Here is a 15,948-nt window from a genome sequence, read left to right on the forward strand (position 1 = left end):
AAATTATTATCCTCTTGTGAGTGTATGTTTATGAAGGGCAATTTCTTAGAGCTTCCGCGAATAATATGTAAAAAAAATTTAAAGCAGGGTTGTAATGATTTAAAGACATTTTTATCAGAAAAATCAATGATTTAAATCACGTGATTTTCTGTAATCATAGATTTATGCAGAAAATATTATTTGTAGAGCACTGCATTATCTAACATGTTTTTTTTATAGAGCTGTGATAATAAATCACTGGCATCAAATCTTACTAATACTAAATGTTATATTCATAGAATAAGAAAATAGTTAAACTAAGAAACGTGATACTAGTTATTTGTTTTTTCTATTTTTGTTTCAGAGCTTAAATAAAGATACGAAAGTAACTTTTGAATTGTTATTTTTCACTGTACTTATTTTCATATATTAATGTGCTCATTATTTTACTTTAAACAAATTTGTTTCAATTATACCCATTTAGTTTAATACGTATTTATTTAAATACAAGTAATTTTAAAGTTTAGTAAATGTATCTACTTGAAAATAAAGTTTTTTCACAAATTATTTAATTGTAAAATGTCTTCTGATCTAAATTAATTTACTTATTATTTGAAAATTGGTAATCTGTATTAAATGTTGAGTTTTGTTTGAGTTAGATAAAAAAAATAATAACAGACTTATTCAGTACTTAGTTTATAATAATTGAATAATGATATTTACCTTTTTATTATTAGCGGTATTAGTAAATTTAGTTACAGCGTCGTTGTTAAATAATATTAAGTTTTATTTATACATTTCATCAGAGTATCAATCATTAAACTCAAAAACAAAAACAAAAATTTGAAAAAATCGAATGAACATAAAAAAAAGTACTTAAGTTTTATTACACAAGATTTATTATTTTTAGATGAAGTTTTATTACAAACAAAGCAAGATTTTTATCAATCCTGATAAAATGCTGCGATGTTTTACCCAGAACAGCTGAAACCTTAAGCACGCCCCTCGTAAATGTAAATTTTAAAAATCTAATTAATTTAAGACAATTTAAAACATTATCTCAAAAGAGAAATGACAAATCATCTTAAAAAATGAATTGGCTTACATACAAATTACCTCATCCTAAACTAGAACAAATATAGAAACATTGACGGAGCATTGTGGCTCACAGCGCCATCTGCCATCATCCGAGCATCTTTGTGCAGCAATCTATGTAAGCTAAATCCTGAAATACTTCATAGTCTTTGAGTTAGTTAAGCTAGAGCGCCTTCTCGTGACCTTATTAGCAATAAAAAAATTTGATAGCTTCACTGCAACTGTAAGTTGTTCTTCTAGAAACTTTCCTTTTCTTGATTTGACACACGTCAACAAATATTTCAGATTGTAAAAATTCATCTACGTGTTAAGTAGATAATAGAACAGTTGTTTCTACTCTAAATTTTTAAACTCCTTAACAGCATAAAAATGGCAAACAGTCAACGTATGAGACTTGCTAATGAAAAAGCAAGTAAAAATGTCACTTTGCGAGGAAATGTCCCTAAAACTTCTGTAAGTTTTTATATTTAATTTAATAACATATGCGAAACATGTTATCCTAAATACTTGTATGAGACATAATTCCATGTATTTAATCAACTTGAATTTTCTAATATTAAAATTAAATCATATGCTGTCCAATATTTGGCTCTATGAAAGGAAGATTGAATAAATGTTTTTCACCCAATTTTCAATCGTAATTTTTACCCTATAAACTTGACTCTATCGTATATAAGATTATTTCACATGTTTTTAATATTTCTCTCCTTTTTTATAGTTTTCTTGTATCTTCTATTTGATCATCTTTTACAAGATTTACTCTGATTTTATATAAATGTGCAAATTTTAAAGCTTTCATTAGGTTATTTTTTTCAACCATGATTTTGTCTTTCAATGTGCTTCATAAGTTAAACGACTGATTTAATGATAATACAATCTCACTTATGTTTTAATAGTTATGCAATCCAGTTATAATTATCTCTTAGAAATGTAACAAAACTGCCTTAGACACTAACACTTCCTCTGACCTAAAAAAAGACATACAGATTTTTTTGTGTCAACACAAATTGAAGCCCATTTTGTTTAAAACTGCTATCTTAGTATTAAAATGAATTATAGCAATTAAACTGCTTGACATATGTTGTAAGAGTGGTAATATTAAGACTGGTTTAAGGATGAATATTAAACTCGGAAACAGAATATACAAAGCAAACCACTCACCCTAAAAAGAGGTGAGCCATTTACTATAGTTCTGTCTTGAGTTTTTAGTTTCTTATTATTAACGTGGAAATCAAAGATTTGCATTGTTAGTTTTTTCATTTAAATAAGTAAATATTTGAGCTGGATACTATAAAACCTATATTACCAAATGTATGTCTTTTTTTAAGAATGCAATATAAAAAATTCATTTTCTTTCAAATAATATAAATAATTTAAAATCTAACCTAGAGGTCAGGGGTTAGATATTCTGTAGTGACACAGGTGCATTTATTTTGCTTTTTCTTTACCTTTAAAGGCATTTTCAACTTATAAATGATGTATATTAATTTTGCTTAAACAACTAAAATGTGTTTTTCTTTTTTAATATAATTAAATAAAAAAAATATTTTATCCTAGTTTTTGTTATAATTAGAAACAACTCTGAGCATCATTGTTATAGGCAATGTTTGTGTTAAGTTGTAAAGCTACAATTAAATTACACTCAATAACTAGCGTGATGTATTTTTTCCATATAATTTTCACATAATCTGAACTAAATTGTATAACTTAAATCCAAAAAATAATTATCATAGGAGATCTAATGAATGCAATCCTTTAAACTATATTCTGTTCTTGATTATATTCTAGCATAAAAATTAGGTCATTCAAAGGAGTCGTTTAAAATGCTACCCCGATTGATTTCCCTAGAGTTTGCACAGTTTGACCCATTTAGCACACTCGAATTAACACAAACATTAAGGTGTTTATCTGTTCCAGTTAAATATTGGCTTGTTTAGTACGAATAAATTTTATCATATATAATGCTAAACCTCCTGTTTCAAAGTTAAATGACTTAAAAATATGAATAAAATTCTCTTCATATATTTTACTTGTATTATGAGAAATTTTTAAGAAATAAGAAAGATGAGTAAACAAACTAACACAAGTGATTATTAAAGCACAATCTTAAATTTTGGCAAAAACAAACTTTTGAAATACTGAGCTAGACCCTTTTCTTTTTTTTCAATTATTTATTTAAAATTATAAAGTTGTATTGACAAGTGGTCAAGTTCCATTTGCAATAAATGTAAAAATGAACAAAAGTTTTGTTTGATATATTAATGTTCATTTCTTTAAAAATAGAATAAACTTGAGATTTATTAGTTTTAGAATATACTTAATTTCTAACAAAATATTTAACTTAATTAGACTTATTAATTAGGAGAAAAATTTTTAAAAAAAAATTTAATGTTATAAATTATTACAAATAGTAGCTTTGGTTGAGGCAGCCAAAGCCTATAAGGGGCTGTTGTGCTGAAGAAGTACTACTTTTAAATCATCAAAGCATCGCTGAACTTTTATTTTACTAAAAAAAGGTTTTGTCATTTTAACTATCAGCCGAATTCTCATAAAAAATAAAAGCTAACTTTGTTTTAATTTGTTTGGAAATAAAAACATATTAAGGTTTGTAGGGTTGAAAATTTAAAAATAATAAAGAAAAAGAAAACAAAAAAAACTAGTGGACCAATAATTGCTTTTTTTTATTTCAAATAATAAAATTGGTTGAATATCAAATGAATAAATGTAAATTTGTTTTAGTTTTTACAAATAAAAACTACTAAAGATTCATTGGTTAAAAAATAAAAAGAAGTAAAATAAAAAAAATTTACGAAGTATAGATAATTTAAATACAAAATACTGCTATTAAATAGCACCACTTAAAATAAAGATTTATATTTAGAATAATTTTTCTTCTAAAACAGTGAAAGAATGCATAGTGATTACAAAATAACAGAAAAATAAAAATGATCTTCAAGAAAGTTGTTAAATCTCTACCAAAAAATAGGGGGAAAAAATAATACGTAACGATCCCAAAGTAGCACTAAAAATAATTTACAAGAACTGTTCTTACACTACAGCAAAATAATGTACTACGGTATAGAACCCGTTATCCGGAAATCAGAAAACCGGAACGAAATTCGATACATTTTCCCTCCATTTTTTTTTTTTTTTAAATATTTTTTTCCTAGTGAGATTTTAGGATTTTTCTTTCTTTTTTGAAAGATGTTTACCTTACCATCATTTTGGAAATAATCATTAGTGTATTACTTCATCATTTTTTCTTCTTTTTAAGATTATTTCCAAATATTTTTTTTTAGTTGGGTTTAACAATAAAAAAATCGGCTTTTTGTAGCGATTCAGAAAACCGGATAATCGGTTCCCTACTGTACAATCGCAAAGTAATATAAGTCCCATTTAAAATGAACTTCAAGAAATAGAAAATCGCAAAAAAAAATCTTAATGCATTCTGACGTTGATCTACACATGAAAATGCCCGGAATGATTCAATTCTCTTTCAATTCAGCATAAAACAAACTTTGTCTTTGTAACTAGACAAAATCAAAATAGTCATTTACGTGTACATTAATAGCATTAGCGTAGGCAAAGGACCTCACACGTCAAATCATTTTAGTATTCTTATATCAGCGTCTTCAATGAGAGTTCTGTTGCTGCACACGAAATGAAAGTTGTTATAGCAGCCTTATAATGTATATATTAAATAATTGTTTGACTTTGTATCGATATATTGTTTAGTCCTACTTATGTAATGTTTAAGTAACTTGAATAAAAATAAAGTCTGTCAAAAAATGGTTGAATCTAGATTAAAAAATATCCATATTGTAATTTCATTATATACCTATGAATATCTAATTATGAATTTATACTATTTATTTCTTACAGAAAGCCCAAGATGAAAAATATGCCGTTGGACCCTGGCTTCTAGGACTATTCATATTTGTTGTATGTGGATCTGGTAAGTTTTAATTTTAAATATTGTAAACTTGAAATAACACTTTAATTATTTATTTACTATTTGAGATGACTTTTTATATTGGTAACTGTTTCTGCCAACTAAAATCGCCTAGTGAAACTTCCCTGTTAAATTTGGCACAGGTTTTTGAATTAAATGTTTAGACTTGACTATGAGTTTTAACTTTATTGTTGGCTCCACACTGTGAAGGTTTTATTTACTTATATTTAGTTTCTAACATATCATTGCCAGGTTAATATCCACTTTTCCTCACCTAAAATCATACAAATTGTTTGAGGCTTAATTTTATTTTTCAATCATGGTGGATCAATTCTTGTATGTGGCTATTTATATCTTGACAATAAAACTGCAGATGAACTTTCATTGCTGTCTTTTAATTTGAAATAAGTTTAGATTTGTTAATTTAGCAATATTTTCTAATTCTTATTAGTGAAGCTTCTTATTTAAAAATGTATCTGACAATGTTTGCTAACCAAAATTTCCAGATATTTTTTTTTTTAAAGTTTAAAATTTAGTTCAATTTTTTTTTTTTTCCGTGATATTGAAAATGTATCATGAAGGAGGTTCACAATATACCTCTTTACTCTGTGCAAGAGACCAGTGAATTTTAACATGCAGGCACAGTATTTTAAAGGTTCTTATAAAAAAAATTCTATATAGAGTAATTAATATAGCTCTACTACTTGATCTTTTTTTTTTCTACCTTAACCTTAAAATTCTTTTTTTTTTTTTTTTTTTTTTTTTTAGAAAAAAAATAAGACTTTGACAGAAAGAATCCCATTCTACTGTAATTATTCTGAAAATATTTTTCCCGAAACAAACCACCAACTGAGTAGATTTACTAATTTCAAAATAACAGGATCATTCACAAAATGTCTGGTATAACACTAGGTGAATTTATAATTAAATATCCATACCAACTGGCATAGTTATCAACAATTTGATCTTTCAAAAGATTGTATCTTCCTATTATAATGTACATACATTTACAAATTATTCTTATGCGAATGAGTTCTAATAATGGAATATCTTTGTTCCCGTCACAAATTAAATTCTTTTTTGCTATAGAAAACATTTGAGTGTAAAGTGTTGCTTCTATTGTGTGTGACTGATTGATCAAAAATTAAATTTTTTTATTTTTTTTCAGCTGTTTTTCAATTAATACAAAGTATAAGGTTTGGATAAAGAATCTTGTTTCCATATTCAAGTTTGTATTCCATCAAGAATGGACCAGTAAACTTTATAAATATTTACAATGAAACCCTGAAAACCTTCTAAACGGGAAGGAAAAAAAGATTTTTTATTTGTATTTTGATACTTGAAATTTTATTTATTTTGTTTGGTTTGTTTTTGAACACTTTACTGTATAAAATGCAAAATTATTTCAATGTTATTTTTAAAATTTAATTATCCTGATGTGAAATTATTTGAAATTCCTAAAACGCCTCAAAAGCTATAATAAATGTATGACACAATTTTAAAATATGTATATACCTGAATGTGTTATGTCATTTGGTAACATAACAAAAAAATCTTATTTTAATTAAGAAGCATTTATTGTTGACTTTCACTGTATAAAGTACATTTCTTCCAAAATAAAAGATTTTTATGCTGTAGTTTTTGTTTATTTCAAAATGTCTTACAAACATTTTTGTATCTTAGAGTCCGAGTTGTGCAGTCCTGAATCACATTAAGTCTTGACAAGATGTAGTAAAATCTCTTCAAGGCTTTATAAAATTATTTCTAAAAATAATGAAATTTTATCTGCATTTATTTTAATGCCTTCTAAACAGTATTCCCATACAAAAAAATGCTTTGACCACAAACTGTATTTTACTTAGAGATTTAAATTTCTCAGAAATAATTTTTGTAAGAATTTCTTGAGTGTATTCCAATAAAGAATATTCTTGTTGTGAATATTTATGTAAATATTGGCATTCAACCTGTGAATTAATGTCTCAAAGATTAAATTATACCTATCCTTAAAAATGGAAAATTTGATTTCTTTATTTAATAGTTTTGCATTAATAATAGTGATTGAATTATTTAATATAATACTTCTCATTCAAGATTTTTTTCAAGAATAAGACTCTACAGTAATTCAATTAAAGATGAACAATTGAAAATTGTTCTCTAAATTATATTTGGATTAATATCTCAGTTAAAATAAATTTATATATGTACTATTAGGCATTAGTATATTTGTTCTGTAAATTTGATCATATTTTAAAAAGTCAACATTTTATGAGATAGCAAGATAAAGTAGCTATGGGTCAATAATTAAAATAAAACTATTCTTTGAACATTATTCTCAATATTGAATATAAAAATAATTTTAGATGCCTAATTATGCATTTAGCTTAATTCTGAAACACGATTTAGTCATAAATTTCTTTTACAATATGCTTAATTTTTATTTATTCTTAGTTCAAGAAAATTACTTAAAAAAATAAAAAATTATTTTCAAATAATAATTACTGTTTTTGAGAGATCTTTATGTTAGAAACAATTAACAAAATTTGCTTTTTAAAAGCAATGTGACCAGCGTTTCTTATTCTTTACATTGCAGTGGCTTTTTAGATTGTATAGTCAACTCAATCACAAAGGGAAAAAAAAGAAATTCTGATATCTCCTATCTTTGTTATTTTTCAATAGAATGGCAAAAATTTCATGGTGCTAATTCAATTCAAAAATATCAATTTTGCTAAAAATATTCCGTAATACTACCTGAAAATTATTTGAGCCCCACTATTTAAGTGATAATTAAAATTTGAAAACCATTACCGTTATCTTTTAATGACCCAAATTTAGTCAACTGGAATTATCATTTACAATAAAAATAGCTATATTTTGTTCGAAAATGAAATATTAGAAACGGCTATAATTATAATTCTCAATTATTAAATGCACCCTAAAATTATTGTTTTGATCTGTCCCTAGCTTCACTGCTTGGAGTGGACATTCTGCATAATTATTATGACACTTCGCTTGATCCCGTGCCTGCACCTAGTAATTAGCGCATAGTTTTCTCTCTAATGGTTCTCATATCTTTAAATATTATTCATAACTAATTATTTTAATAGCTAGACATATAAAGATGATTTTCATTTTACTAATTCTTCCCATGGGGGCTGTGGTAGCTCCGGAAATGGAGCAATCGTCATTGAAGTTCGAATCCCAGCGATGGCATATAGGTCTAGGTGCAAGTTCTGATTGCATCAGATACAGCACTAACGTAAAACATTCTCAGTGGTAGCCGGATCATAGATTTGAACACCTTTATAAATGGCATTGGTTTGTAAATGTTGATTCAAGAATTTCTTTATCTTATGCTTTAGGTTAATTGGGTTGAAAAAAATATTTGTTTAGAAAACTACACAATCACTCCTTCTAAGTTGTAAGCCAGTCTTCAATATTTTGAGAAAGAGATTTAAGTTTCATTCTGATTTAATTTGAAAATGAAACGAAACATTTTTTAACTATATTTGTAAAAGGATCAATTTCATATGTGCTGAACGCATACGTGTTTCGCATTTTAGAGTTTACATCACTTAGCAACCTTAGTTAGGCAAAAATAAGCAGCTTATAACGAACCAACTGTAACAATTTAATAAAAGAAAGCTTTCTTTTAAATTTATTATTATGTTTAACTAGTTGATTCCCACATTATCTCTTAGTTTTGTAATTGTTACCATAATTATCATCCTTTAAATTGCATATTCTTGATTCTATGGCTGAATGGGATTTGACACCAAAAATTGGTGCTTACCTAGATAGGCACTTGGTGTTTCCTTTGCTGGAATTTCTATCAGTTAAACAGGTCTTAAAAATAGCTTCATTTTTGTCATTAAGAAAACCAACTTTATTTTTCCTATAAAAGTGCTCAAAACTTTTTCTTTCAATCTTGCCCGCACGAATTTAACGTATTGATGACTGAAATTTAAATTACTTGTTCTTAATATTAATAAACAGGCGATTTCTGAAAATAACTATTTAATTTAATCCTCAATAATTTTATCGTTTTTACCACCATTCATCATTTTCTTATAAAAAAAAACTTTGTACTTTTCGATTATTCTGGTGCAAATAAATTCAACTATTTTTATATTGTTATATAAAACAAAGTGAACTTTTCCAAAAATAAAAGATACATGAATTTTCTTGCTTCCGAATAACCGAAAAGTACCGCCAAACTTTAGAATCCGCGAACACGGAAAACTGACTACTGAACTGACTACTCTCTGTATTTAAAGTAGTAAAGGTAGATGACGAAGTTTAATTATTTCCTTGTCTATTATATTAACATCAATTTACTAAGAGAAGCTTTGAGTTACAATCTGTTCATACTGCTAAAATACATATGTATATAAAAGCAATACAAATGTGTTATAAAAATATTGAATGTTTTTCTTAAGATCTGTTATTTGTATTCAATTTCAGAGTACGTTTGTATGAAAGAGTGATTTTTTTGTTTTGTTTCTTTGCAATATGTTGGGAAGCAAATGCTTCTTTTCAATTTATGTATTAAACATGCATCAACTAATAAACATACAGATAGGGGGGGGGGGGATTTATTTTTGAAACAATAAAAAATGACAGAAGTGACCTTTTTTTTATTTATAATCAAACTAAATTTTTTGGTTGACAATTTTTTTTTCCCCTTTTCTTGTCTATATGTCAGGTGGGGAAGCAAAGCAGCATTTCACAATTTATGTAGCTATTGAATATGTTTTGCTATATATATTCAGGGATCCGTTTAGAAGAAATTTGGGTCCGTCAACGGACTCTTCGCAAAATATATTTTTATTAAAACGGACCCTTCACAAAATATTTTAACTTAAAAACGGACCCTTCACAAAATAATTTATCTTTTAATCGGACCCTTCACATATTTGTTTATCTTCATTATTGTTTTGTTAATCGAATAAACCCTTCCCAGGAAGGGAGGGGGGAAGGAAAGACAGATGTAAACAAACTAAATTTTGTCTTCTTGCTTTATTCGTCCGAAATTAATATTCTGCATTCAGCAGTATAGGCTAAATTCCAAATATTTGTATGTTGCATCGCTAATTTAGTAGCTGTAATTGCTGTTTAATTTTTAAAACTATATTTTTTCATTATATATTTACAGTGTTGAGCATAATCTTGTATCTCTTTATGATTTAAAAACTCCTTGAAAAAATTTTTTTGCAATAACGGACCCTATTTGCACACATTCACAAAAGCGGACTCTGGTTGAAAGAATGTGACTTAACATTTATTTTATATTCACAAATTACGAGTAATTGTTTTACAAAAACGGACCTTTCACAAAATGTCTGGGCAGACCCCTGATATTGACTACTAACAAACATATATTACAGAAAAAAAAAGATACAAAAAAAAAGTTTTTTGGAGCAATGCCAAAATGAACAGAAAGTTATTATTTTCATAGTTCTATTTGTATTTACTGCTAGATTACATTTGTACCCTGTGTTTCTTTATTGTCATTATAAGTAGATGCCTTATTACACAATTTATAAGTTAAGCTCCCATCGCAATCACAGGAAAAGTAGGAATTGCCTCTGTTGTTTAATGACTTTATTGTTATATATTTTATTGTTTTTCTTTACAGACCTATTTTCCAGTCATATTTGTCGAGATTTTTACTTATGAATCATAGTTTTTTGTGTTTTCTTAAATATTACAATCCCTGGTTAGATATTCCATGATTTATACCTCTTAATATTTACAAAAAAATAATTGTCAATAATGTATATTTGTATAGTATTAAATATGTATAGTATTATATTTCAATGGTTGAGATATTGTTTCATAAACATTGAGGAGAATTTGGAAAAGTGCTAAATGTAACTAAGAATAGAATAGAATTTTAAATTATAATTTTGCATTAATTGTGTGTAAAATAATTTGCTTAATAGTTATTATGCATGAGGAATGAATACAGAGTTCTCCCTAGGAATAAAAAAGGGCAGGATGCTTCCTCTTTGCAGGGATGAGATTTTTCCGCTTTTTACCTGATTTCCGCTTTTTTCACTTTTATCTCTTGAATTTCAGCTTTTTTATCAAAAATTCAGATTTTTCTAAAAATTTCACTTTTTTTTATAAGTATTCCGCTTTTTCAGAAAATTCACCCATTTTCAAAGAGAAACAGAAAATTCAAACTACATAGCTACCAATCCTTTCTCATTTTTACTTATTTTAACTATTTTCTCCCCTTTTACTCGCTGCAGCTAAGATTTTCCGAATTTTTTACCCGCCCTCCAGATAGATCCGATTTTTGTAGTTCAAACGACGCTGTTTCTGACAAGCCTTTTAGAGGTCCCAAGCCTGGAATCTTCTGATGTCTCGATTCTTATTCACACGATTTTAATATCAAACATAGCTTTTCATATTTGCGTGTTGCGATTCTTATTCACGTGATTTGAATATTGTAAATTGTAATTCGTATTTGGTATTTGTGCCTTTTTAAAAACCTGTGAAGCGATTCGTATTCACGCAAGTTTAAAATTCTATGTCTTGATTTGCTCATGCTGTTTTTAATATCAAATAAAAAGCAATCAAATATTAAATGAAATCAACTTATCAAATAAAAAACAATTATCTAAACAGCTGCTGATTGTCATGTAATTTTTCAAACTAAAATAGCAATTTTTGTATGTTAAGGAGTTACTATATATTTCTACTTCACTTGATATGTTTCAAAGGGCTCTAGTTAGATTAGACTATAACATGAACATAATGATTTGGTCCATTGTTAAAGTTTTTTTTCCTAATATAATTTAAAAAGTAATATTACTGATATATTTGCTATAAATCAAATAACAGTATTTATTAAAAGAAATGAAATATTAATGTATATTCTCAGTAGTTTTAATTTGCTAAACCAGGTAGTTTTTCAAGTAATAATTGTCTCTTATGTAAACTGAGGAAAAATATAATTTCCAGCTTTATTTTTTCAATTGGTAATTTTTATTTTCACTAAATGTTAAGTATCAATGTAATCATTTATATACTAATAGATTAGTACAGAAGTGTATGTCAACACATTATTTATTACCTGAAACTGTCTGGAATTTATTATTAAAGGGTTGCGCTTGCGTAAAATTTACTATCGTGGAAATTCAGCTTTTTTGCCTTTTGGCTAATCTCATCCCTGTCTTTGAAAAGGGCACTATAAATTTTGAAAGGAGACTCCCTTAATGCCATAAATATTTATCAAAATGTGTAATATAATGTAATAACTGAATTTTGTGCTCACATTTTTTAACTTATCCTTTCATGCTATTTTATACCGTATTGTCTGGCGCAGCATGTCCTCATTTGGACTTTATGCCACTAAACCCTACATTCAATCAATCAATTCATGCTATTTTATGAGTATATTTCAAATGGCAATTCTCTCTCATTATTAAAGTTTTTAAAAAAATTTAAAAAACAATTAAGGGCATGCTAAAGGGCAATCTCTGTGCATATTTCTTTTTTCAAAAAAAGTGTAGACTAGCAAAAAATTATTAATTGATAAACAACTTGAAAGCTTTTTCTATAATTTAAACTGGAAATTACGAGAAAATCAACATTTTTAAGATGCATTTAAAAATAAACGGCATTTATTTTAAAAAAATAGTTTTAAAATAACTTAAAAAATTTATTTATTAATATCCCCCCTTCCCTATCCCTTTTTAATGAGATGATGATTTACAAAAGAAGAAAAAAAAATAATTAGTGTGTTTCCCCTCTACAAAATTCAAGAATATTGACATATTAGAATTAAAAAAATATTACATATTCAATTAATAAAATTATTTTATTGGTTCTGAAAAGTTTTTTTTTTTTTTAAGTTAACGCTTCTGTTACTTTAACTTAGTAACATATATATTTGTCATTTTTAAAAGCATCTTGCAGAAAGATATTATTATTAGAGAGGAATGTCGTAGAAATCCCAAAAGAATTCTGCCATGGAGTTACCTACTTTGCTTCCCCTCGTAAATGTTTGATAACCTGAAAATCTATTATATTCTTGTATTCTTAAAAAATAACTTTTTCTGTGTTGTATTCATTGCCTTTCCTTATATTTATTGAAATTATTTGGTTTGTAGGTATATGATGAAAGAGAATTACTTCTTGGAAAACTTGAAATGGTGAAAAATACTCGAATGATTGATTATGCCATTGACATTTATAGATTGGTATATCCTGATGCTCCTATTCCAGAAGGTATGTTTCAAACATTGAAACTGTATTGACTAATATTGTAAATGTGAGTACTTTACTATTTATTGCTACTCACTTTAACATTACAGTTACTCACTGCATCACTAAATTGCAGGGTTGGGGTTTTGGACGTCCTAAACTGGTTTTGGACAGGACACATGGGTTTTACTGTCTTAAACTGGGTAAAACTGTCTTAAAGTGTCCAAAACCTTGAACTTTGGTAAAAGGTAGAAATTCTATAGGTGTAACCATTGTAAACATAATAATTATATGTATCAATAAATATTTGATATTTTTTATACAATTTACTATAACTTATTAAAAGAAAATAATATATAATAGGAAAAGGTTTATAATTTTTGAAGCTCCACAATTCATTGAACAACAAAAGTGAATACCTAGTCCTTTAAATATAAATATGCTTTTAAAACTGATAAATAATATTTTTGCATAAGGATAAATATGGCAATATTAGAAAATAATAATTTTTCTTAAAAAAAATACTAAATTTGTTCAAAAATTAACCTTTTATTTTTCACAATATTTTTTTTTAAAAATTTTATAATTTCTGCATCACAGGATGATAAAAAAGACATCTATTTTAAAAAAAAAAAAATTTTTAAATATAAATATATTAGTTTAAATTGAAAATACAAAATAACTGAAAAATGTATTAACAGTTTTGAAGGGCTTGACATCAGTTTCAGTTACTGACACTGGTGATGTATCACCACTATGCTAAAAGAATTGAACATGAATGAAATAAAGTATCCCTGAATAGTACTATAGATAAATAAACCTGTTTATGACAAACCAAGCTCTTAGTCCCTAATATTTTAAAGTATGGCAAGGCCAAACTTCAGTTATGTACTATTGAATGAGAGGACCAATTGAACTTGATTACTGATTAATCTTCCTTTGTTTAAATTGAAGAGTCAAACAATATTAATATGACATTATATGTACTTTTAAAAACAAATATTCTATAGTATATTTAATTATCGATATGTTATTAGTTCTATGTTTATTTTACCTCTTAAATATTATTCAGACAAAATTGTGACATAATTTGAGTAAAAGGGTTTTGGACAGGACAGTTTAAACCGTGGATTAATCCATTCTATCCTAAACCTTGCCAACCCTGCTAAATTGTAATAATTATATTATCCAGACATCCATTATCGGGAAATGTTTTATTTCTGAAATCTTCACTTTTTTTAACGCACCAGATTTGTTGCAATGTAAGGAAGGAAAAAATTATATTTCCCAGGACTCGAAAAACCGCCTGTCCTCGGCGGTCAAAAATTCCTAGCGGACAACCACTTTCTCAAATCCGACGTCCGCGCAGACGGCCATTTTTCCGTTAATGTAATGCATTTTTCCGTAAAAAAGAAAGAAAAAAAAACAACTTACGTACTGATCTTAAACAAGAAGCGTTAAACGCAATTATGAATGTCTACCTAAATGGAAAGCCCCTTTAAGATTTCTGTGCACAAACCTCTGTAAGTCATTGGCTTGATTGTGCAACTGGCAAACGTCATATTTGATTCCTTAAAAACGTAGTACCCTCAGATAAATTGACATTCCAGATAACTTGACCTTCGTCATTTAAATTATTTCATAAAAGAAATGCATTATTTCATAACAGAAATACTAGGCTACTATTAGTAACCTAGTATTTATTTTATTACTGTATAATGTAATCCTAGTATTTGTAATCCTAGTAACTACTAATTCATTGTGCAATTTATATAAATGTTTGTAATAAATAAGAGAAAATTATATTTTTATTTATTTAGAAGCTACGGGTTAGTTTCAAAGGAGGACGGGTACATAGTTGGACGAGCCGTCCCCGGGGACGGGTAAAATTTCTGAGTTTTTTCGAGCCCTGATATTTCCTCATTAAAGAAAATCAACTTCGGTGAAAAGAATAATGTATAAAAATCAATTAAACTGAATGTTGATAATATTTGGAAGAAACGCCTGCAAATATGCTTTGTTTTGGTTTGAATTGGAAATGTTTTCATTAAAAAATCTACTCATTTCGGTTTCTTGTTAAATATTATTGTTATTACGTAGGATTAGTTCACTTTTGAAATTTAGAGATTTTTTTTTTTTTTTGCCTTTGTCTGAATATCTATGCTACTAATTCTTCTTATCAAATGAAGAAAAAAGTGAAGATAAACGTATCATGAGAAGAAAATGTAAACATTATTATCTGCTTGCCTTTGCATATTTCGTCTTATTAACCCCCTGAACGATAGTCACAGCTTTTTTCAAATTTTCGGATGCAGGCTCTGCTGCATCAGAAAAACGGATTTTCAATGTTATTGAAAGGAAAAATAATATATAGCAGAAAAATTTCTGTACAATTTTATCCAGGGACTCAAACTTAGAGGGTTAAACATTTGAATGTTATTTAACTAATCCACTAATAACATAACAAGTATGAAAATTGATATTGATTATCATTTGCTTTTTTTTTATTGATTAATGCATGTTTTGATCTTTGTTTACCATAAATACCTATTATCCAGAAAAATCTATTTTTTGAACTTGTCAAAGTCAAAAGATAATCGAAATACACCAACTATAAAGGTAACATCATTTTTAAATACATTTTAGTCTTAAAATCTTGATCTTCTTATCTAGACCCATTAGTACTAGAATTTATTAAAATGCATCAA

General features: G+C 27.0%; 2 protein-coding genes across 3 annotated transcripts in view; both read left to right on the plus strand.

Moving 5' to 3' along the window:
* Nucleotides 1-1,370: 1,370 nt before the first annotated feature.
* On the plus strand, nt 1,371-6,663 carry LOC147815796 (stress-associated endoplasmic reticulum protein 2). Its single transcript, XM_087157401.1, has 3 exons — nt 1,371-1,527; nt 4,957-5,029; nt 6,195-6,663. The coding sequence occupies exons 1-3, from the start codon at nt 1,444-1,446 to the stop codon at nt 6,230-6,232; spliced, it is 195 nt and encodes a 64-aa protein (XP_087013527.1). The 5' UTR covers nt 1,371-1,443; the 3' UTR covers nt 6,233-6,663.
* Nucleotides 6,664-8,617: 1,954 nt separating this feature from the next.
* The window catches only part of eIF3e (eukaryotic translation initiation factor 3 subunit e), a 31,291-nt gene continuing 23,960 nt past the window's right edge, over nt 8,618-15,948 (plus strand). For both annotated transcript variants that reach the window (XM_016062728.5, XM_043041298.3), the window contains exons 1-2: nt 8,618-8,867; nt 13,147-13,264. In XM_016062728.5, the coding sequence (XP_015918214.1) occupies nt 8,778-8,867; nt 13,147-13,264 (208 nt within the window). In that variant the 5' untranslated portion in view covers nt 8,618-8,777. The remainder of the gene's footprint in view (nt 8,868-13,146; nt 13,265-15,948) is intronic.

The sequence above is a fragment of the Parasteatoda tepidariorum genome, chromosome 2, assembly GCF_982258835.1.
Source record: "Parasteatoda tepidariorum strain Cologne lab strain chromosome 2, Ptep-v5.0, whole genome shotgun sequence".
NCBI classification, from domain to species: Eukaryota; Metazoa; Arthropoda; class Arachnida; order Araneae; family Theridiidae; genus Parasteatoda; species Parasteatoda tepidariorum.